This window comes from Perna viridis, chromosome 6, assembly GCF_037379345.1.
Source record: "Perna viridis isolate PV_CMFRI_1.1 ecotype Kerala chromosome 6, ASM3737934v1, whole genome shotgun sequence".
Taxonomy (NCBI): domain Eukaryota; kingdom Metazoa; phylum Mollusca; class Bivalvia; order Mytilida; family Mytilidae; genus Perna; species Perna viridis.
In genome coordinates, this window is record NC_142450.1 from 5,741,648 (window position 1) to 5,766,699 (window position 25,052).

The 25,052-nt window shown below is 31.3% G+C and overlaps 2 protein-coding genes across 5 annotated transcripts in view; one reads left to right on the top strand and one right to left on the bottom strand.

The window, feature by feature from the left end:
* On the bottom strand, positions 1-14,467 carry LOC148613343 (tyrosine--tRNA ligase, cytoplasmic-like). 2 transcript variants are annotated; one of them, XM_088586725.1, is made up of 14 exons: positions 14,408-14,467; positions 10,065-10,197; positions 9,624-9,770; positions 8,649-8,824; positions 6,810-6,939; positions 6,373-6,453; positions 5,847-5,898; positions 5,180-5,362; positions 4,025-4,110; positions 3,605-3,737; positions 2,875-2,975; positions 2,376-2,569; positions 1,873-2,011; positions 1-1,426 (listed from the first exon to the last, which is right to left on the bottom strand). In XM_088586725.1, the coding sequence occupies exons 2-14, from the start codon at positions 10,128-10,130 to the stop codon at positions 1,316-1,318; spliced, it is 1,599 nt and encodes a 532-aa protein (XP_088442851.1). In that variant the 5' UTR covers positions 10,131-10,197; positions 14,408-14,467; the 3' UTR covers positions 1-1,315. The 2 variants fall into 2 exon arrangements, with proteins under 2 accessions (XP_088442851.1, XP_088442850.1); XM_088586724.1 differs by having other exon boundaries at positions 96-1,426; positions 14,326-14,447.
* Positions 14,464-25,052, top strand: part of LOC148613344 (1-acyl-sn-glycerol-3-phosphate acyltransferase delta-like) — a 13,883-nt gene continuing 3,294 nt past the window's right edge. The window contains exons 1-8 of one of the 3 annotated variants that reach the window (XM_088586727.1): positions 14,464-14,621; positions 15,549-15,709; positions 16,532-16,701; positions 17,065-17,232; positions 19,874-20,027; positions 20,853-20,955; positions 23,895-23,970; positions 24,509-24,707. In XM_088586727.1, the coding sequence (XP_088442853.1) occupies positions 15,553-15,709; positions 16,532-16,701; positions 17,065-17,232; positions 19,874-20,027; positions 20,853-20,955; positions 23,895-23,970; positions 24,509-24,707 (1,027 nt within the window). In that variant the 5' untranslated portion in view covers positions 14,464-14,621; positions 15,549-15,552. Of the gene's footprint in view, positions 14,622-15,023; positions 15,044-15,548; positions 15,710-16,531; positions 16,702-16,914; positions 16,966-17,064; positions 17,233-19,873; positions 20,028-20,852; positions 20,956-23,894; positions 23,971-24,508; positions 24,708-25,052 lie in introns of those variants that run through there. The other 2 variants (XM_088586726.1, XM_088586728.1) reach the window with 2 other exon arrangements.

Sequence of the window (25,052 nt, forward strand, 5' to 3'; positions counted from 1 at the left end):
TAACAAAGATTGAATTTTTAATTGATTTATACATTGTATTTGATGTGTACAACTAAATTTGAGCAACAAAGAGTTATAACAGTTACAAACACAAATGTTGAAGCGTATCTTTTATTTTTACTTCATAAAAATGGCATCAGCACACTTGTATAACAGCTTATAAGTTAATAACCATTAGACTAGGTATTATTCTTATAAGGAATCATTTTGTACTTTCAGGTTAGTTTTATAAATCCATTTCTTACTCATTTCAAAAATTATAAAAATAATTCCAGATTCAAACAATACTTTGGTTTTAGATATGTTAAGAGAGAATAAATACTATATATTTCAATTAAGTTGATCTAGAATTGCAGTGACAGATGTTGAGGAAACTTGTGTGCTTTATTGAATTAGGCCTATAATTTTGACCAACAAAATCACAAGAAATCAGGTCCATGTTCAAAATATTAAAATTAAATTATCTTCCAGAGAAAAAAACTTCTGTGAAGATGCTCATATTTGTGGTATTTTGAAATTTGGTTCATATTCATGGATTCATCTTGAGCCTTTAAATTGGAATTTCTCATTTTGTTGGAAATTCAAAACTCGCTTCGAAAACTGGTACCTAACAAACATTAATTGTTCCATCAGTAACTCGTTAATATTACAAACATAACAAGACACAAATTGTAACATCAGTTTATGATTATTAACTTTGTAAATGACATTTGATTTATTTACACATTTTGCAACAAATTCTTGTAAATCCTGTCAATGGTGGATTCAAGTGGGGGAGGATTTAACAATGACCCCATCTTTTGTTTTAAAATTTTTTCGTACATTTTCAAAATCTCAAAATCTGCCCTCGAGGTATTTTATGATTTTTCTAAATAAGACAGATTTTCATTTAAATTCATAGAAAATGAGACAAAAGGCAAGATGAAATGGTGTTAGCACTATGTAATGCACAATAAACTAAAATTGTTAAATTAATCTTACTGACAATAGCCTACATATACAAGACATGTGCATCGAAGCTTTAGTAAAATATGTTTACAAAAATAAGAAAAAAATGTACTCTCTACCAAATATCAAAGTCAAAAATGAAAAGATAAATCTGCACTGAAAAAAAATGTTTTCCTATTACCTACAGAAATGTTGACATGTTTAATTCTATTCACAATTTCACCAGGCAAAAAATCAAGATAAAATACAAATAAATAAAAAAGTTTTTACACAGCTTGGCATTAAAAGTAATATTTGTTTGTATCACAAGTTGGTTTCCATGGTAACCTTAATGTTAAAATGAACACTTCCTATTGCTGCCACAGTGTCATTTGATTGGAGAAGATTTTAGAGATTTTACAGTCACATTTCCTAACTCAGTTTTCATTAAACATCCTTGCCATTCAGCTATACAGTCACCATTTGTTCTTAGATCAGGCTGAAACACAAAAATCAGAAAATATTAAAATGAATTGTGCTACTGATCAAGACTATACAAAAAATCATAATATCAATATTTTCTTAAAATTGTTTGTATAAATATTAAAAGATATCATGCATCAAATTCAAATATACCTAAGAAATATATTTTCAATTGTTCAAACTGTTCATGTATACAATAGTAGTGATGTTCAGAATTTTACTCATACAGAAAGGTTAATTTTTTCAGATTAACTACTTTCATCTCTATGAAATAGATCAGGGGTCAACAAATTAGATGATTGGTTACAGCAAAGTCCTATCTTTCAATGTTAAAAATAAACATCATTTTTTTCTCAACTGTAATTCATTTCGCATATGTAAAGCAAATCATTATTCTATGATTTTCCACTCAATGACACACTATCTGTAACCTTACTAATTAATCATCAAATCTGCACTCACCTGTAACTGCTCCCAAACTTTTTTCTTCGGTTTCAGCTCCTCATCTGGTTTACCATCTTCATGGTCCTCAAAGAAAACCCTGTCACCTGGGGCACTTCCTTCTGGTGGATTTAATGGTTCAACTGCCCTTGGTTCTGATCTAGAAAAAATGGAACAGAAAAATGGTGAAAAATGTGATTAAAAAGACATATTTGACCTCAGGATGCATAGATTCCCAAAGTAGTACTAATGTATTCTGTAATCTGCTTTTTGATTTTCTAATGAAAAATGTCCATAACATACTTACCAGCTACACAGCCTGACTGTGATTGATTTACGATAAATTATGAAAAGAAACTTCAATACTTTCAAGTATGACAAATCTATAATACTTACACATATTGCATGCCCATATCTTACAGGGAATAAAACATAAGGCATATTTTAAAGAATCAATTTTACTACTTGAACAATATGCCTGCAAATTCTGTAGTGTACCTTTGCAAAGACTAAAAAATACATACACAGAAGCACACATCAGCATGCCTTTAGATTCAATTCCTCTCATTTTGACTGGTTTCAGGTTACACATAAACACTCCTAGTCTATCCAGTAACTCCTCCATGGGTACCAGTCCAGCAAGTCCACTAACAACAGTTCTTTCCTCGCCATTTCCCATATCTACAGTTTCTACATAAAGACTGTCTGCATCAGGATGCTGTTAATAGAGAAGATTGCTTGTATTCAATTATGTACCTAAGGAAAATATAACTTGTGTTTAAACTTATTAAAGGTGAGGTAAGCCAGTAGAAACTCATTTCTTCCAACACAGATGCATTTTTCTTACTCTAACCCAACCTGTTTCCATTCCATTTTTCATTGCCAAACTTTTGGCAAAGAATTAGTGACTGGCAGTATTTTTTGGTATTCTCCAGTTTAAAATCATAATTTATCAAATTGTAAGATTTTGTGCTTTTAATATAAACGACACCTATAATTTTAGTTCTCTTTAAAATTACATACCTTGTCAATCTTAGTTATTTTACCGACTCTAAGGTCGAGTCTGGATGGTACAATAGCATCCTCCTGTCCACCTCCTGCCTGGACATTTTGTCCACCCTTCTCTATGAAACAATTCAAAATAAAGACTTAACTCGGGATAATGTAACGGGAAAAAAAGATTTCACAGTAAAACAGACATGTAAATAATTGGGCAATTCCATACCTGTTAACTTTTGAGAGTGGGTATGTGGGAAATCTCCCACATTTCAACTATTTTATGTGAGAGATTTTGCATGACAAACCTTTTTGCATTAAAACTATTTGAAATTTTTAAAAAATAACATAACAAAAGGAAAAGGAAATTGCAACAATAATTTTTCATGAAACCATGCACATTTCAGGGAATGTATGTGCACTTGTTCATCTTCAAATGAAAGCTATATGATGTGTGAGAAATATTTTAATGTAAGATTTTAAGCCTTTCATGCTTGAAACACACTTTCTGGGAGACAGAGCCCCAATTGTGGAAGTTTAACAGGTAAGCAACTCTATACGGTTTCCATGTTTTCTTGAAATAAAGAAGTATGTCATTATCATTGTCTTTATCATCTCTATCTCTGAACCATTCTTATTATTGACCAAATTTTCTACATAATAACATATTGTGTGGTAACCATTCATAATTTCTTTATTCAACATATTTTAAGGATTTATGATTTAAATGTGAAAGAGAACTACATCAATCTCTTACTCTTTTTCTCTACTGGATAAGCTTGACTAGTAAGTTTCTTCAGTTCTGGTGTATCAAATTCCTTTCTGATTGGATCTAACAGCTGATTCAGATAAAGTTCTACTGAGGCCTTCAGATCACCTGGATGAACTTCCTACAAAACCAATCCTTGTGTTTCAGTAAAGCATGATGTATAATTCACAGCACTGCCACCCTAGACCCCAGGTACCAACTGAACTAAATATAGTTCTACACTAGCTCAGCCAATTAAGAATGGTACTTAAATCAACTACCTTTGGGAGGAAGCCACTGCTACATTTATCATTAAACTGCAAAACTGGTAAACAGAAATTTGTTATGTACAATGAAATTTCACTAAATAAAAAAAACTGTCATCACATAATTCATATTAGGAGTCGATCATATACATCCTAATCCTACCTCCTTGGCAAAAGCTTGTTCTAATTCATCAAATGTTTTGTAAGTTGTGCTTCCTCCATGTTCCTCACTCCTGGTTACTGTAAATCCTGTAAGAAGATCATGTCTTTATTTAGAACAAGAAACTTTGATTTTATTTAATTAAATCTCCTGAAAATATCAAACATATTTCCACATTTCTATGAACAAAATACTACTAAGATTATATGTTATTCACACTCAGTCCAGTCACTACAAAAATTGGCAACTGCATCTATTTTTGCAGTTGCATGCAATGCCAAGTATTGAACTAATATCTTTTTTGCATATTTTGCGGTAATCATCAACTGTGCATGAAATTGTCATGAGGACATAACCAGACATTAATGTTCAATGAACTAAGCACAATAGTTGCTTAAGCAAAGGGCATTTTCCATGAATTCACTGCCATTGAAGTGATATTGCCTTTAACATAGATAATACCCTTGCATGTGGCTCAAGACATTATCAATATTTCAGGCAATATTACTGTTCCTTGACCAGTCAATTAATTATGATACACAGGCAAAATTATTTCACATGATTCTCACCTGAATTGAAAATATAAATTTTGAGACAGATGTGAAATTCATGTGATTTGAACCTTCACATGAAGTTCATGTTAAGAGAATTTCATGTGAAAGTCATGTTAATTTCATATGAAGTTTTTACGTAAGCAATATCACCCTGTGTAATGCCCTCTATGTAAGCAACTGTTGTATAATTAACAACATGATGATTTCCAATTTATCATTTTAATGTGACGTCCTTGAAAAGCTTCAAGACAACTGTGGTTGATATTTGATTGCCATATGAGTAGCACAAGATAAAATGGACGTGGTTTGTGTCTGCATAAATTACCTCCTAAGGTCTTTTTTTAATCATATAAGCAAATGCAGGTATCATTCAGATTAACTATACTGGTATCATTCAGATTAACTATCAATAGTTTTCATTCATACCAGTAGAGTGAAGGAACATGTTCATGTTACATATAACATAATAAATGGACTTTGGTGATCTTTTTGAAAAAAAATAAGGCTTATCGCTTGGGGTATAATAATGCAACATAAATGGCTAGCCCGCGGTAAAAAATGTTAAAATGTTACATTTATTTCCTAAGTAAATCTGTAGCATTACCATCTTTGCATGTAATGGGGTAGAGAACATGTTTACAGAAAGACAATATGCCATTGTCTGCAATATTTCCTGGTTCACAAAAGGCCATCTTTAATTTTTTCTTCACTTGAGCTGATGTGTCCAGTAAATCAATTTTGGAATCTGCCTCTGATGAACTCATCTTTGTTCCTGTCAATCCAGGTACTGAAGTAGAAAAATTCAAATTTATTTACAGTAACCTTACATTGTATTTAAGTAAAGAAAAAATACAAAAACTACTTGTATGAAGTGCTTTGAACTGAAGATTTAAACAAACATTTTATGGTTTCTGGCATGAGGGAGTCTTGAAAATTAAACTTCCTAGTGAGATATTATGATTACATCCAGATAGGAAGGTTGATAGACCTTTGACAAACTTTATCAAATTGTAAACTGAACTTTTGACAACTTAAATCTTTGGAAGAAATTGATTAAAATCTAGGTATAAAAGTCTAATCCCACTGGATTACACAAGGAAAACTTACAGTATTTGTTCTAACCAAGTATTGTCTCAAGACTGTTTTTACAATGCAAGTTCTTTTTTATTATTTGTCAATTTAGATATGAATCAGATTTCACCATAGACCTTTCTGCAAGACTTCTTGTGTATGAAGTAAACAGTCTAAATCTTCCATTATCAACTACCTACCCATAGGGTTCATCAAATGGATTCTTTTGGCATATCCCAGATGTGGCAGGTACTGAAAAAATGAATTCAATATGTTTTAAAAATAGTGCTATTGCAAAAATTTGAACTTCAGCAAAACAATTGTAATTGTTACTATCAATATGTGTAATCAGCTCCCTTCAAAACTTTCAAAATCTCTATAATCTTAGAAATCTTTCTAACAAAACCCTCTGAATCTGGAGGAAACACTTTGTAAAATGATAATAATCAAGATTAAGTAACTTATAAATATTTGTATTCACTTTAAAAACATTTCATAGAAATTTTCATAGGAATAAAACAAGATATGAACAGCTAAGTTTCTTCAACTAAATGTGCATTAATGACCATCAATTAAGCTAAAGTTCTAAAGGAATTATTTTTCAATAAAACTTTTACTCTTTCACACAAGCATACCAAAGTTAACCTGCAAAAGTATTTAGTTCACTTCATGGATCTTATAAGAAGTGTACTAAATATAATTTGTAATCTTTGACGTTTAGCATACCTTTTCTGCATATGTGAATATCTTTCTCTGGTCAACACCACCAAACTGGGCATCTACTTTCAAATATTCTTCATCAAGAGCCTACAATTAATTTTACAGCACAGTCAGGTTAATTTACGTAATACTGAAGTATTAACATGGGATAGATTAAAAAATAAAATGCAAAACTGAAAAGAATGAAACATCAAAAGCAGATGCTTGTAATCCTGAAGCTATTAAGATTTGTGTGACAATCCCTTAAATACACTGTAATAATAAACAGTAGTAATTTGAAATTGCAAACTTCTCTAGGATATTTGTTTTTTACCACAAGCAATATATCTCATCTTGGTTCCAAGTAACTTTCAAAAAATTCTTTACAACTCCCTTCTCAAAATATATTGGTTTCAAATATCTTACTTTAGTAATGATTTGCAAAATAAACACATTCCACAAACCTGTAATCCTGGGTACAACAGACCACTGAGTAAAGGATGTTGGACCTGTTTTACGACCTCAGCTCCTGCCTTTCTGGCATCATGTTCTGTAACCAATGAAGACAATCTGTACACATCTAATGTGTATTCCCTGAAACAAACAAATAATTGATAATAATGGAAAGATAAGCACCTCCAAAAATATAATGCAGTAAATAAGTAGCTTTAACCAATCAAATATAAAGAAGTCCTTAATGTCCACAACTAAAAAAGTAAGATGAAGATAAACCATCATATTAGAGAAACTCATCATTTAATGAAGACTATAATAAGTAGATTGCATGTTATAAAAAGATGTTCTTGTCTATCATTAACTACAAGTGTAGAACAATAACCAATTAAATAATGATAGAAAACTGAGCAAAAAAGAAGTTCATTTGATTTGTAATTTGTACTTTTACATATCTATCAGAGAGTGAAATTGGTTTCTATTGCTTTGGACAACTACTGAGTATTAATTAAATAATTGGGTTATTTGTTATAATTGCTAAAGCCTTGGTAAGTGAAGCTGTCACAACCTTATCCTATAGTTAAATCATGAATTTACCTTATTTTTGATCAAGTGTCAGTCCCGGTAAGAATCAGACAGTACGTGAAACATGGTATGAAAAACCCATCATTTTGAAAGTGTAATTTGACTATTTGTACCATCCGAATAAAGGAAAACAGACAAAATTTTCCATTTCAAGCTGGACCATTTAGTAAATTTAATTGAAATTCACTAAAAATGAACATTTCAAGGACAGATAACTCTGTCAAAAACCTCATTTTCCTAACATTCTATTGAAAAATTTCTGAGCATAACAAGTGATCCAGAGATCAAATTATGGTCTTTTCAATTAGAAAAAGTACCCATGAGTGCAGTGTGGGAAACCATTTGCTAGCCAAATAGAAATTCAACTAGCCAAATTAAGAGCACCACATCCCTCTACCCTGCTCACATTTAAGCCACTTTCTTCCTATTTTCCATTCATTCAAAAAATTTCTAATCAATGCTCTTCACATTTTTGGGGATTTTTTCCTGTACTACATGTATCATCTGTTTTCTCTTGGATCTGAATTGAATATCTTTTGATTTTCTTTTTCTTTCTTCAACTATCTTTTCATTTGTTTTTAAATTTATCAAATACTTTTCCATTTTTGAATATTCCCTCCCATTGATGTTTTACATGTACTTGACAGAAACAAAATAAGTATTCCATTTCTGAACTCATATTTTAAAAATAAAATTATATTATATCAGATTCATCATTATGAAACAAAATGTTCATCATTTGCTTCTTGTTCATTTTTATTTTGACAATAAACAACTAATTTGCGAGGTAACAAATTATCAATATAATTTCGTTTGAATACTAATACGAGATCAGGACCATTGCATAGGTTTCGGCACATCCCATTTGCCGGAAATTTAAATCGCAGATCGTAAACAATGCTTTAAAATGTGCATATCATGCCAAAATTCACTAAACTTCTTAAAATGTAGGGAACATATTTTAGTGTTAAGGGATGTTTTACTTAATAATCTGTTGGCTGGTTAACTTTCCTTGTAACTCACCAATCAAACGACAGTCACCAAATTGACGAGTGTAAGCTAATGAGAACTCGCCAAATTACACATCTACTCGTATTTGGCAAGCTGGTGAGCGGTGGTTTCCCACCCTGTGAGTGGTATTACATTGTCAAATCAGTGGTGTTTTGACAAGCATGTTTCTGATTTTTCCTATTTTGCCTGATTCTTACAAACACTTACACTTAAACAATAGAAAATGATTTTTACTTGAGTGTATTGATACCTACTTGCTCAGTTGGTAGTCTGTTCCCTTGACAAACTTCAGTTTATCTAAGGGTACTCCAATAGACTTCAACATTGATTTAATGATAGCTATATAGTATTTAACTCTCAGTTCCAGTAATGACCAGGGGGCCTTCATGTTGTCTAGGTAAGCATGAAGATCCGCAAACAAAATTGTCACCTAGAAAGAATTTAAAATATAGAAACATAAAAAATGGATATAACACTGAACTGGCTGAATTTCGTTAAATAAGAATGGATGTCTGACAAGCCTAAAATTGGATCCAACAATATGAGACTGATGCTGGATACCAAATATCAAAAGCTGAGATAAGTAGTTGCTCAGAAAAGAGTTATAAATATAATTTCCCGCCCAATCAACATTAACCATTCTATATTAACACGTTTTTCACAAGTGAAATTTGGCCAATTACTTTATATAAAAAGACAATTTAAAAGCAATTGATATTTTTGTTCTGCAAGTAAAAAATTCTCAGATTTGTTCCTAAACAAAACAATTTATTGTGTACTGTGTTCTTGAAATAAATTATAAACACATTAAATGAGGAAATTTGTACTACTGTGAAAGTACTTTAATTCCTAGATACCAACTTTTGTGGAATAGGGCAGATACATAATATTTCTTGAATTCTTGGTTTTGAGGTTTTCTGTAAACACATCAATGAGAATCTCCTTTTCATTTGGAACCCAATTTTTTGGTGTGGCTCAACCACGAAAACCATGAAAATTGATACCCCACGAACAATAGCACTTCTAGTAGTTCAAAAACTTTAAAATGACATCACAACACCAAAGATAAAAACATGTACTTGTTATATGTGCATAGGAATTATATGTATCACTCAGAAATACTTGTAATCAACAGTTTAAATAGTCAGCAATAACAAAACAAACTTTCAAAATTCTTGCTTGTAAAGTAATTTGCATATAGTCATCAGAAGGCACAGAGACAAGCATACCTCACATCCAGCTCTGAGAAAGTCGGCAAGTTTAGACATGGCAACAAAGTATGCTACATGGGGTTTCCCAGTTGTAGCTGTTCCCCAGTAAATCTTCAAATCTCGCTCTGCTAAAATCTGCTTCAGCTTCTCTTCACCTAAAACCTCCTGCAAGACAGAAGAAAAACATCAAGTTGCATGTGCTGTCATGCTAGGTAATTTCTGACTTGAACAGCAATCCAAAGTGAGCCTCGTCTGCATAAAGTCACATACTTAATTTGAAATCAATCCATCCATTTGGAGTCAAAATGTTCTGACAAAATTCGAATGGACAGAGATACAAGGTGATTCAACCGCCCACATGTGAGTGGGGGTATAAAAATTAATTTATAAAACATTTATACAATAAAGCAGGTAATAAATTTCTTATAAACAATACATGTACATGCATCATCAAAGTACCTGTAAATTTCTTTTGATAAGTTCCAGCTTTTGTTCAGGACTTGTTGCATCACCGTTTTCTGCCATTCTGTTAATTAGGAAACTTGATTGCTTTAATTCTGGTTAACAATATCTCTTATTGTTCAACTGCAACCTAAAATTTTACAGAATGCAATTCAACATAACATAAAGAAAACTGAATATACAGCCAAGATATAAGATCTGTATGACAAAATAAATTGATGTTTTTTTTTACTTAATTTATAGGGTTTTTATTTAAAAATAAAAGTACTGATATAATGAAAAATTTCTTAATTAAAAATACAAAAATGTTACAATGTAGTTTTTAAATTGGTATAGAAGTAATTAATTACAACAGCAATTACTAGTCATGTACTATAGTGTAATACAAAAATCTATCCGATACCAATGTACTTAATAATAAATGGCAATACACATGGTTCTAATAGGAGTTCATCATCAAAGATGAAACAATAAATAATTACAACACTGGTGTCTTTGAACATTGTTATAAGTAAGCTTACTTCACTAGTAGTAAGTTTTGCAACTTCATAGGTTAGTTGATAGCCTTTAGATATCACAATTTCAAATTTCCAAATTTCATTTACACTCCAGGTATGATTAAAGGTTGTCCTATTGCCAAGAACAAGTGAAACTACCATTTTTACATGTAAAAGTTAAACTATACTTGCCTGGAGGACAACCAAATCTTATTAATTTTTCAACATTTATTTTCTTAAGGAGAATCTAGATTTCAATTTGGACAAGTAGAACAACTTACACAATAGGACAAGGTTTATAAAATGTAAAGTTCACAACCTGTGACACAAATACTGTACATACATGCACCTGTTATTAATTTTCTGGTATTTTAATTGGACAAGCAGATGCAATGACCATCATTTTAAAAATGTTAATTGTAAGATTAGTCGTAATGCTAATAAAAACAAATTGTCAAGATCATTTATTTTTGTGGGCATCTAGTTACAAGGTTAGAGGAAAAGGATGTTTTGTTGGATACTTGAATTTGTTGTTCTCAATGAATGAAAAAATAAAAAAAATCTCTTCATTTTCAGTCTAAGCTACTAAAGCTCCAAATATGTAATCATTACTTTTTTGTTTTTGTTTTGCTGGAAACATTTTATTCATTTCTAAAGCCTTCTTTATTTAATTCTGTGAACCTAGCCTACCTAGTTAAATTTCAGAACCATTTTTCTATATGCAGATAATTTCTTTACATTTATTTTTCTGCAGATCTCACTTGAGTATCAGTCTTTATAAAAAACGGAGGGATTCATGTCAAAAACCCACCAAACCCACTTTTATTTCTTGTTCAGAAACAGTTACTGATCACAAACCAGTCTTAGTTTTTCATTTCATTGTTACACTTTTGAAATAAAAATTGTATATATTGTACTTGAAATTACCATGGCACTTTGCAAGATTTATCATTCTTAATTTGATTTGGTTGATTTGGGAGATTAAAGTATGATGTCCAAAAAAAATTTCAGACCTGAATACAGCAAAGATCATTATTATGTAAAAATATAGTTTATGAAAACCAAAAGTGCATTGTTTGTTTGTTTCCTACACCATGAATAACTTTACCATTGGCAGTGTATGAATTCTTTATGGACGGGCACTTAAAATTTTAGCTTTTAATAGAAATGTCTGAGTCGTGTTTGTAAAATTTTATCAGACTCTAAGGAAGACATACATGGTTTTGACTTGTCCCTTTAGGAAATAAATAGTATGGGAAGCCAAATCAGGAAATAGTTTCTAATAATGATTCTCAAAAGGGATTACTCTATGTATTTATTCAAATTCAGATTCCTTATTGGAAAGAGCGTGTAAGATGTGTGCTCCACACATACAGGCAATAAACATTACAAAATAAATATACATAAAATGCATAATACACATGTACATGTATATTTGACTTCCATGTAACAATGTATATATTTGTTATATATATAAAAAAACTCAATTGAAATCTTAGTTTGAGAGAAATCATTTTTAATAATGATAAAATGCAATTCAGGTCACTGGACCATCCATTTCCTCAAAAGCTTCCTTTAAATATCAAATTCTTTTAAATTATCACAATTCAAAACAATCTTTGCTGATGGAGGAGAGATATCAAAAGAAGAATTTATTTTATATTTTTGTCTCAGGTGAATATATTTTGGACATTGAAACAAACAAGAGGCTCCCAGGAGCCTGAATCGCTCGCTTGGTTAAATTTTTGCCTTTCAATGACAATAACTCTAACAAAATGTTGTCAAACAATTTTGACTCCATGAAGACTTTGGTAGGACTTATTATGAGGATCATTTCATCAATCAAAAGTTTCATTCTATCTATTATAGCTTTCAAGATATTGACTGAAAACTGCAAAAAACATAATTTTTGCCTTTCAAGGTCAATAACTCTTATATGGAGTGGTCTGACAACTTTGATCCCTGGAGACTTTTGTGGGCCTTATAATAAGAATCATTTCAGCAACTGAAAATTTCATTCTGTCTATCATAGTTTTTAAGATATAGCCCGAAAACTAGAAAAAAAATAATTTTTTACCTCTCAAGAACAATAACCCTTACATGGAGTCGTCTGACAACTATGATCCCTTGGAGACTTTTGTGGGCCTTATAATAAGGATATTTCAGCAATTGAAAGATATTGGTCAAACCTAACGGTTTGAGATATATGCAAAAATCTGATGTCTGACACCTATGTTCTATTTTAGTAACGGCTGCCATGTTTTTTAACCGATTAAAAATCCAAACATCCATTTTGTTAAGGATACCCTAAAAAACAAAAATACTAACTTTCAGTGAATTCTATATATCAGTTTCTGAGAAGAAGATTTTTTAAAGTAATAACATCAAAAACAGCAAAAAAATGTTTAAAAAGGGCAATAACTCTGACATGGGTCAACAGATTTTCACCAATATTTGACCACAGATACTTTTACCCTTTCAGAATTTGGCTAAACCTAACAGAATTTGGATAAACCTAACGGTTTTGGAGATACATGCAAAAATCTGCTTTCTGACCCCTATGTTCTATTTTTAGTAATGGCGGCCATGTTTTTCAACATATCAAAAATCTAAACAATTATTTTGTGCAGGATATTCTAAGGAACAGTTATTATAAGTTTCATGCAAATCTATTCAGTAGTTTCAGAGGAGAAGATGTTTGAAGAAATTGTTAACGATGACAGACGACGACAACAGATGCCAAGTGCATAGTCTATGACCAGGTGAGCTAAAAATGAGACTCATCTTCTACTCTATTTCAGCAGTGTTTACAAAATCTTTTGTCTGGTATTTTGGATTTAAAAAATTTTCCAGTCTCAATAAACAGAGGATGTGAATTTATTCTTAATTTTGTTCATTTTATTCTCTGCTTCATTTAAATGTTTATTCTTAAATATTGTTTGCAATTCAAATTCAGATATAATTCTACTGTATAATAGAAGTTTTCCTGAAGTTGCCTTCCTTAATCTTTGATAACACTTTTGTGATTTCAGTCCAATAGAGATCTTGTAGTTTTATTTTAAAAGAATATTTTGAAATGTTAAAGGATAGCAGATTCATAGTTTTAGATAATTTAAAGAGACTTGAAAACCTGGGATTTTCTTTTTCAGATAAAGATTTATCAAGATTAAATGATGCTTTGAGGAGAGAATGTTTCCATGCTTTGTTTCTTATGTATGGTTACAAAAAATGTAAGTCTGAAATAATATGAAAACATGAGATAACAACACTTAATAAGGAGGGGATAGCCTTAACAGTCAACAATATGGCCCTCATATGTTTACAATACGAGCATTATCAGCCTATAATTAACAAATGCCAAACAACGAGACCCAAAGACATTTCTAACTATGACAATTTGGAGAATGTACCTAATATCAGAATAATTTAGAGCGTATTTGAATGTAAATAGAATAATGTAAGAGGACTGACAACTTGAGTCTTGAAAGGTGGTATGAATTCGTGTTTCTTCGGAGCTTTTCAGGATTCACCTACCTCATATTATTTTTTTATATCGAGTCTCTTGGTCTGCTTCACCTTACATGGTAAAAACTTGTATAAGCTAGACTACTGATAACAGAATCACACCGGGAATTTAAAATTATAAGTATGACAGATGTTTGTTTTGATCATTTATATTTGTCAGTTTTAACGCTAGTTCTTTGAAAAATCGCGGGTAACTTTTGAAAAGGTATATAAAAGAACGTTTTATTTCACCTTACCTGTTTCAAACTCTAAACTATCAAAACAATTCAAGAAAGATGCCAATTTAATACTAATAAAAATGACAAAAAATTGCATCACCTCAAAAACGTGTTTCCCGTAAATCGGTTCGCAATGTTCGATAATGTCGTAATATTAAACAAGAACGACAACCGAAGATCAACAACTTTGCAAACTTTGAACCCATTGGACGCATTTTCTTGTTACTATCTAAAATGCACCTTTAAGAAATGAACTTTGTTGTAATGACACTTTAAACATAAACATTTTTGAATGACATTACACAAAATTGATGGTAAGATTTCACTCTTCACTTTTCTTTTAAATGTCTCACCCAAGTCAAGTCTCAAGATGAGGGAATTAATTTAAGGCTCTAACCCTAAGCAGTGGAACATAAATAAAATCCTGCAATGTGAGGAACTTCAGTTTTTTTTCTGTACAGGAAACTTTTCAAGCATATTGGAGGGTAGAGCCTAGAGGACACCAGGTCTAGGACTAGGGCCTTTCCTTGGATCAGCCTAGGCCTACGGGTCAAGGAGTAGTTCTTGCCAACCAACATTTTGTCCTCTCCTGTGAAACAAGTTTGTGCCCAGAAAAAATGTCTAATAGACTGCTGATATTTTGCTCTTAAAAACTGAGCTATCATGCAATGATTTTTAATGAGGAAAGAAATTTTGGTGAGCTGATTTGCGAGAAGCAAGCTCCACTCTCTGACCAGTATGGTTTTAATTAAGATAATGTTTATACTGTTCTTATGTTCAGATTGGGCTACCAAAACTTTCATACGACAAAGACTTTACCTTAAATGCCATCAAAGACAAAGGTATTTTTTTTCTCTTGTATTTAAGTTTTAGTGAGACACCAAGAGATTGAGTTGAGGAAGTTTGTCGTCTACATGTATCTTGTGACCAGCAAGAATTTCTGTGATCTTAATTTTCCAGTGATACTTTTGTTAAGTGTGGGAAAGTTAATCTTCATAGAATTTTGTTGTAGAAACCTAAAAATTGAAAAATCCTGGTACACTGTACTTTGAATCAACTTCCTGGCAGAATCATGGTAGCATCGGTACCATAGGTGTTAACTGTACTTTATGTATATGTACATGTGGAAGGCACACAACTACTTCATTACCTCATAATTTTACAAGTGTCTAACCAAGTAAAATAACGACCAAAAATATGCACTTGCAATGAAGTCCTTTAATGTCCTTTTTTTTTTTTAGAAAGATGATTTCTTCAGTGTTCTACCTGTTGTTTGTGTATATTTACCTTGTAAGTGCTCTGTTTGTCAACTTTCTACAACTATGTTCCATGGTAATATGGCCTTTTGACAAAGACTTGTATAGGAAAGTTAATTGGTGGTTAGTCAGATCTTACTGGAGTCGTAAGTTTAATTACCATTAAATAATGAGTAAAAAACATCTATAATTGTTATAAAAAATCAATTTTTATACATAATTTTTCCTTTCAAGTGTTGCTATGGTTATTTCACAAAATCTGGAAAAAGTACAATTACGGAAAAATTAAATTAATGAACAATGTGCAGGATTACACTGAAAGATGTAATAGAGTTTATTATATTACATTACATGTAAACTTAAGAAATTGAATATTAAAGTTTAAGATAGCTGTTACAAAATAATTGGAAAAAAATTAATAAAAATCCTCTTTTTGATTATGAATTTTTTATAAAGCTTAATTCAAAAGAAGTTTAAAAAATGTAAATGTGAGTTTTATTAGCAAGTTTTGGCAATTTTCACATATTCTACCCAAACTGTACATATATATGATATTTACAGTAGTGTTAAAACTGTTTAATGAAATATTTTTCAAATGCCAACACATTGGTCAATTTTAATTCATTTTTCAGTGTTTATCACATTTACAGATTTTGAGTTACTGCCTTTTTTTTCTTGAAAAGTATGTGTACTTTAGGTTTCCAGATTATATTTAAAGTTCTGTTTTATCAAATCTTTACCTTAAAGTTAACACAATGCTGTGGACCATTAAATACATTATCGAGTTCAATAAACTTTAAGATAATTTCAGATTTATTTTTACATTATAAAGTTTTCCTTATTATATGAAATGAGGAAGATTTGAAATCACTTATATCAACTTTCTGAAGAACAAGTACTGTTCCTTTTTGAATTTCATTTGTTTTATCAGCTGTCATGGTATTTTGATATACATTGTATCATTCTAGAGTTTACTTTTGTTGCTGAATGGTGGTCTGGCTGTGACTGTATCCTGTACATGCATCCGTATGATCGAGAACATATTGCTACAGAGCACATAGTCGTGACAATGAACCATACATATGAAATTGATTGGCTCATGGCTTGGATTTTAGCAGAAAGATACAACTTAATAGGAGTAGGTTTACATTAACATAAAAAAGACTCAACAGTTATTAAGATTAGCAATCCAGAGCAATTGTATGAGGGTGTTATTATTTCTTGAGTAGCAGGTGATACACCATTTACCTGTCACTTACCTTTAAAAGCCCTCTATATGCATAAACTACATGTAAGTTTATTTTCTTTGTCACATGACTTTTTGATATCCTGATTTCAGTTACCATGTAATTTAATATAGCACTATGTTTTGATGATTATACTTGTTATCAATGATTTTTAGGTAAGACTCTTCTTCTTCTTGAAGTGTGATAAAAAGAATAGCATCATTGTGTCTTCAGAAAAAAAATTCAAATTTATGGCATTTTTTGTTACTTTCTAGGGAACAAAAATTTATGGTAAAGATTCTTTGAGGTTTGTTCCCACAATGGGTTGGTCATGGATATTTGTAGAGAGTATATTCTTAAAGAGAAATTGGAATGCAGATCAGAAGAGAATCCATGATGGAGTAAAGCAACTGGTGGCTTTCCCTGATGGATATTGGTTCACTGTAGGTTTATTTGTTATTTGAATTAGTAGAGCTATGTACATGGGATATACCTGTATAATTTCAGAAATTAAATTGAATATTGGTTCACTATGAATTTTTGAATTATTTGAACATTTTTTTCTCTCATGTCTAATATTGAAAAAAAAATCCAGATTTATAAATTTTTGTACACAGCTTAATCATGCTATTAGAAATTAAAACATATTTTTAGTTAAATGCAATAATTTCTTAATACTTAATAAAAAAAAGTACAGGTAAGTCAAATTTATGATGTATAAACTTATATCTAAAGACTTTATATTGTTTTCTAAAGACTTCTGTGTCCATAAAGAATATTTGTGGACTGAGTCAAATATGTCCATAGAAAACTGGTTTCCATAAATTGCCAAAATTAGAATTAAGTTTGTTTCCCCTAACCCTTTATACCCATAAAAATTGGCCCTACCCAAATAATTTTATTGCCTATTTCCTGAATTTTTTTTAAATTTTCAAAGCAATATTTTTCACTTATTTGATCATGGTATTCACAGAATCATATGAACTTTTGGGGTATAAAAATATTTAAATATTTTCCCTGCCTACCCATGCTAAGAGCTAGGGTTTTGGTAAGGGGAAACACAAATTATTTTAAGTGTTGCCCAATATGTCGAGAATGATTTACATACTATGGACATTACTACATGTATGTTAGTGATAGTAGAAAATTTGCATTAGTCACACTGTTATAGTAATAAAGCCATAGACAATGCTGTGGCTGCTGTCCAATGTATTTGAAAATGGCCATCCTCAAAATTTAATTAGCCACATTCAAGGTCATCTAGCATTTGGCTGCATGGCTACATTCTGCTATTAACACATCATTAATGTGAATTCGTTGAAAAAGCAAAACTGAGTTTAAAACATAAATGAAAATCTTGCTTTGTTAGTAGCGGTTTGTTGGGTACAGTCTACCTTTCAATATATGTAATGATGTAGGACATGATATCATTTTTGTCACAGATATCAAGGGTTAGTTTGATTCTAGTCAGGACTATTTTAGGTCAAGAGAACATACATAGTGTCATTGAAAGATAACTTTATCAGTGCAGGGGTGGTATTATCAGTTTTATGTAAGATAAAAAAAAAATTAAACAGTTCAGCTGGTATGATAAAAAGTATTGTATTTTTTGCCTCTGTTTTTACCGAAATTTTGACCTATATGTATTTACCCTAATTTTGACCTGTATTGAGTACAGTCGTATTTGTTTGTGTAAGGGATGTTACAGCCCATACAATGATGATGTTCAGGGAATAAAGTGTCTTCTCTAGATTTATTGCCAATCACCTGATGAATTTTGATAATAGCTTGAAAGATTGAGAAGGGAATTTGAACTTTTTGTTAAACACCTCACCAGTTGTTCAGAAGGAGATTAAACTTTCTATCCAACACCTCACCAGTTGTTCAAAAGGAGATTTAAACTTTCTATCAAACACCTTACCAGTTGTTCAGAAAGAGATTTAAACTTCCTATCAAACACCTCACCAGTTGTTCAGATAGAGATTTAAACTTCCTATCAAACACCTCACAAGTTTTTCAGGAAGAGATTTAAACTTCCTATCCAACACCTCACCAGTTGTTCAGAAGGTGATTTCAACTTTCTATCCAACACCTCACCAGTTGTTCAGATAGAGATTTAAACTTTCTATCCAACACCTCACCAGTTGTTCAGATAGAGATTTAAACTTTCTATGCAACACCTCACCAGTTATTCAGATAGAGATTTAAACTTTCTATGCAACACCTCACCAGTTGTTCAGATAGAGATGTAAACTTTCTATCAAACACCTTACCAGATGTTCAGAAGGATATTTTAAACTTTCTATCAAACACCTCACCAGTTGTTCAGAAGGAGATTTAAACTTTCTATCAAACACCTCACCAGTTGTTCAGAAAGAGATTTAAACTTCCTATCAAACACCTCACCAGTTGTTCAGATAGAGATTTAAACTTTCTATCAAACACCTCACCAGTTGTTCAGATAGAGATTTAAACTTCCTATCAAACACCTCACCAGTTGATTATATTAAAATCAGTGTCTGATAGAAAGTTTACATGTCCTTATTCACCCTTTTCTGCCATATATATTCTTTATTCTGTCTTGCAGAAAAAATTATTATATTTGATTTTCAGTTTACTATATTTAAATCTCTTCAGTAGCCAGGGCTGGATTCAGGCGTGGCGTGGAGGGCATGCACCCCCTCTTAAAATTTGGAAAGCATGGGTTGTCAGGGGTAGATTTAGGCAGTTTTAGGTTGAAACTTTAATTTCTTGCTAATTTTACCACAATAGATATCTACATTGCACCCACTCTAGAAGAATATTTCAAAAATTTAACCTCGTAAACTTTTTCATCTCGCTCGGCAAAATTTTAACTGTACAACCCCCCCCCCCCGATCTAAAATCTGTCCCTGGTAGCATATCAAATTTGTTAAAATTTGGTACAATGGCTAGACACCATGTGTACTTTACAGTCATATTGAATCAATTAATTTTACAGATGTTATTGGACTTTCATGTTTATGTTATAAATTTAATCAGGGGTGGGTTATATTTTACTATATGTGGCAGTCTTGTGTATGTATTCATTCTGTCTCATTACAGCTTCTCCTATTTCCTGAAGGAACCAGATTCACTAAAGAGAAACATGAAGCTAGTTTAGAAGTAGCAAGACAAAAAGGTTACCCAGAATTCAAACACCATTTACTGCCTAGACCTAAAGGATTTGCCTATTCTATGCAAGAAATGAAAGGAAAAGGTAACAATTGCCAGTACTGTTTTTATCAGGAATAGTGGCAGTGTCAGTAGAGAATGTCAAATACACAGTCCTGCAGCCAGTGCTTTAAATATGACTGGAAATGCACAGTCACAAGACCCAAGTAGGAATGCTTAGCTCATTACAAACTTGGCTTAACTTTATGGCATTGAAACCTGTCTAATCCAAACATTTAATATCAGAAAACCTGTCTAATCCAACATTGAATAATCATAAAAACCTGTCTAATCCAAACACTTAATAATCAGATAACCTGTCTAAACCAGACAATTTTTGTAGTCCCTGTATGTCAGTTTAATGTATTTTTAACCTTGGTAAGCTATACAGCTCTTAGAAACGAAGACATTATAAAGTCCAAATAGGGTTTGGTTTAGACAGTTTTCACTGTATTAATTCTTTGCTAACATTTAGCACAGGCCCTTCCTCTTATTTGATGGGAAACATTTTATTATATTGATAAAAACTTCTTGTCTTTTTAATTTATTTTTGTTAATAAATATGTACCAAACATTACTGCCTTTAAATGTGTTCTCTTCATCTTCAATTTTTATGGAACTATTCAGAGATCGAATTTAAGGTGAAATACAGGCTAAAATAAATGCAAGTCAAAAATAGATTTTGCTAGTAGAAATTGTTTCCCCTCACTCAACATTGCTTAAGCCTTATAGAATTCTATATGTATTATATGTTCAGTTCAGAAATAAAACCCAAAAAACTTAGATTAAGGGAGTGTAAATTTTATATACTGCTATTAATAGTTACATATTCTTTGAAAGTTACTTACTGATAAATTCTATTTTATTTCAGTAAATGCTGTGTATGACTGTACAATATGTTTTAAAGGAGAAAATGAACCAACATTAATGAATGTTTTACGTGGAAAGAAAATTATTGGTCACATGAGAATCAAGTAAGTTACAGTTTGTAATTTCTGATGAAGCTTTTTGAATCTTTTGATGTCCTTATGAAAGAAGCTAAAAGACTGTTTTACACTCAACCTGAAAATTGTAGCAATAATCCTCCGAGAAAAAAAAGAATCAATAAATATTTCCAAAAAAAAAAAAAAAAAACTCCTGGATGTAAAAGGAAATGAAAACATTTCTGTGTCTTACCATTAATAAAATCATGTTTTGTTTTAATTACCTAGTTTCATTCCTAATTAACAATACAAATCATATGTATATGTCTTTGTGTAACTGTTTATACATGGTAAAATCCATGTATCAATTAACATGATATATAATGTAATATGATTTAATTATGGTAATAATTTACATTTCCCCAGGCACACTGTCTTCCTTGTTATGTTCATTATGAGACAGACATAGGTTTTATGGCCAGGGCCTAATCTAGAGGGAAAAATGAGCAAAAACTTCTTGTTTGTGCTCACTTCTTCCACCTCTCTTAATAAGGAGAAGTTTTTGTAAAACATATATATTACAGAGACAAAAATTTCAATATTGTTATTTTTCAAACAGAATTTACTACATGGATGTATAGTTTAGGTCCTGTTTATGGCCATCTTAACCAGCTCTTTGGTCTAATGGAGAAAAATAAATAAATCCTTGGCTGCAGGTTTATCTCCAGATACTTAATCTTGAATTACAATTTTTTCTGGATTTTTTTTACTTCAGTATATATTAATTACCAATCATTTCATTTTTGGGGAAGTACTAGTTTTCACTATATTGTTGTTAAATAAGGGCAAAGTATAATATGTTTTACTGATGAAGTTTGAATTATTGTATTAAGAAACACTTATCAGCCCATCTAAACTGCTAAATAAATACCATCTGACAAACTTTGTGAAAATGAACAACCGTGAAAATTGATACATTTACAGTATCATTTTTATCATGGGATGTATTAGAGGACGAAGTCCTCGTAATCAAATCAACACAACTTTGCCCTACAACATAAAGTGCACTGAGAGCTCCATTTCAGTCTGACAGGAAGTTAACCTGTTACAATGAGTAAGGATCTTCACAACTTTCTTATCTTTACAGGGATGATTTTGTTCGCTTTTTTGCGTAATTCCGCTATCAAAACCTGATTTTACTGTTACGATTCTTTTTTTACTGTATATTGACTTCTGATTTTGCCAATTTCTGCTTTGTTTGTAGACCTCGTAAAATCATCCCTGTCTTTGACAAAACCAAACAAATCATTAAAAAAAATATTTATAAAAACTTACCCCTACTAAGGAGTTTTCCTTGCCTTTTATTATTCAACTAACCTTACCCCTTAGCCATCCTGGCATGACTAATCCCTTAGGATGGGTTAGTTTTACAAATTATTCTTTTTGTCATTTTATAAATTCTAAAATAATTCCATGTTCAAATAATACTTTGTTTAACTTAAATTTTTTGTTAATTTTTTTAAAGAAAACTATATCTTAGTTAATGTAAAACTAAAAGCCATAAAAAATATTGATAATATTTAACTTCTTCCTCCTACACCTGCTTCATATTATCTACATATATCATATAGTTAGATTTAAATATAACCTTTTTGTGTATGCATTATAAGTGTTTGTTTCAACCCAATATCATCTACCCCATATCACATACCCTATAGCACACCTCTAGACCTATATCGCTTACCCTATTTCACACCCCTAGACCTATATAACATACCCTATATCACATCCCTAGACCTATATCAAATACCCTATTTCACACCCCTAGACCTATATCACATACCTTATATCGCATCCCTTCACAGACTACTTGAAGTATTGTTAAAATCATTATGATATAATGAACATGACATGTTCAAATCTGTATCACATGTATTGTAAAACTAGGAAACCGAGCGGAAATCTACGAAATAATTAGAAAGTGATGGGCGTAGAAGCTGCATGTAACACGTATAAAAATGAATAGTTTATTTTGCAGGAATATAATTTTGACAATCCAAAAACAATATACAAATTCCGTTACCAAGTCAAAGAACCTGCATAATGTCAGTAATTTGGACAAAAGTATAAATATAACACTAAATAATTATCAGTGATAATAATAAAATATCAAATCTAGGCTGGGGTTGGGCTAACAAAAACAGCACCTTCAAGTAAAAGCGTTACGGAATTCACCGTCTAAAAACACTTGAAATACAGGAAGATGTGTATAAAAAGAGCTATAAAGCTTACCGTTGACTATATAAATATCCACAAGTCCAAACGTGGCAAATAAACAGGTCAAGGGAATGACACAGCCGATCCCTGGGACAGTCGAATTTCGAATTCCCAACTTTGTTTTCAGTAGAAACACCAACGTCAGATTGTTGACGACAACGCATGAAATTTCCCGCAATACACTAATTTCACGGAATAAAAGACGTTCACAACCCTGATGCGACTGACAAATATGCAGAACGAATAAAACATAACAATATACAACAATATTCTATAACAAGACTAATTTACTCAAAACATGGAATTGAAACCCGCATCTAACCAGTCCTGGTATAAAAATTAATGTACGCCAAAAGAACGATAACTCTTCTTTGGCGGAAAATGTAGACATCAAAACAGCGACAGACTGCTGTTAAAATGATAATAATTAATAACTTAAATGGTAAGACCATGCTAAACCATTATCCCTAAGTATATTTTTGTCTTCCCAAAATACTTCAGGATAATTAATATATGTGAAAACGTATTTCATAACACATGCTATATCAACCCTTAATCTATGTCAACCCACAGGCCAGTGGCATCTTGGGTTGATACAGCATGTGATATAGACTTTGACTTGTAAAATTCAGTATATTACACTTCCATGTTTTCATGAACCTGTTGTCTATGACTTGCAACTGTCATTACAGATAACCTTTTTCTTTATTTAGGAGACATGAAATAAATAAGATGCCTGATTCAGAGGAAGATTTAGGAGTATGGTTAAGGGAGCTGTTTAAAGAGAAAGTATGAGAAATAATTCAGGCATCAGTATTTTTTTTTTAAATGAAATCAAAGCAAATAAAACATGTGGATAAAACCAATACATAATGTACAGGTTTAGTTATATTTCATGCATCAGGTCAGTATAGGATGAAAACACATACAAAAATTAAGTATGTGAAGAAAAAGGTCCTCAAACTTTCTTCTGCACATTTGTATTGCAACACGAAATTTGCATTGTTTTAGAAAAAAAATTATAAATGTAAATATCAGCAAATATCTATAAGAAGAAAAAAAGGGGGCAAAGTCCTGGCCCTAAATGCTGTGATAGTAACTACATTTACAATAGTTTTTGAAACCTGGAAAAAAAAACTTATTAAGACATTTACTGTATGATTTTTTTTTAAAAGGGTACAGCATAACAATTTCAGCCCTGCAACAATATGACACTACATAATGGCAAGTTTCTCAGTGCCAAGAACCCTGCTAATAAAAATGGAGTTGAAAAACTATCATTTCAGCTATAATTGTGTACAATACATTGAATTACTAATCTTTGTAGGATGAGTTAGTAGAAGAGTTTGAGAAGACGGGCAACTTTGATCTTCCAGCGTACCATGTGCCTAGACTTTACAATAACTTACTTATATGGCTCGCATGGGCTTTTGTTACTTGTGTTCCTTTAATATACTATCTGCTGCCAATTTTCATCTCAGGGACATTCCAGCAGCAAATTATTACTGTTTTATCTTTTGTATTTAGTAAGTATGATTGTTGAAGCATGTGCCTAATAAATGATAGGAATTTTTTTTTCTCGTTTTGTCGATGTTCAGTCCATGTTTTACTAGTTCTTTGATTTTTATTTGAGGAATTTGTTACTGTTTAGGAACACAGACATGTTTTTTTTTGCAGATTTTACCATTGCATTATTTTTTTACTGTATATTTACTTCTGATTTTGTCAGTTTCCAAATTTTCCGTTGGCTTAATAAAATCATGTGTGGGATCAAGAAATACATCATGCCTAATTAAAGATTTAGAGCAATAAGTTACAGTACAAAAGGTTATAGATTTAGTGGAAAAAGATCTTTTATATATGCAGACACT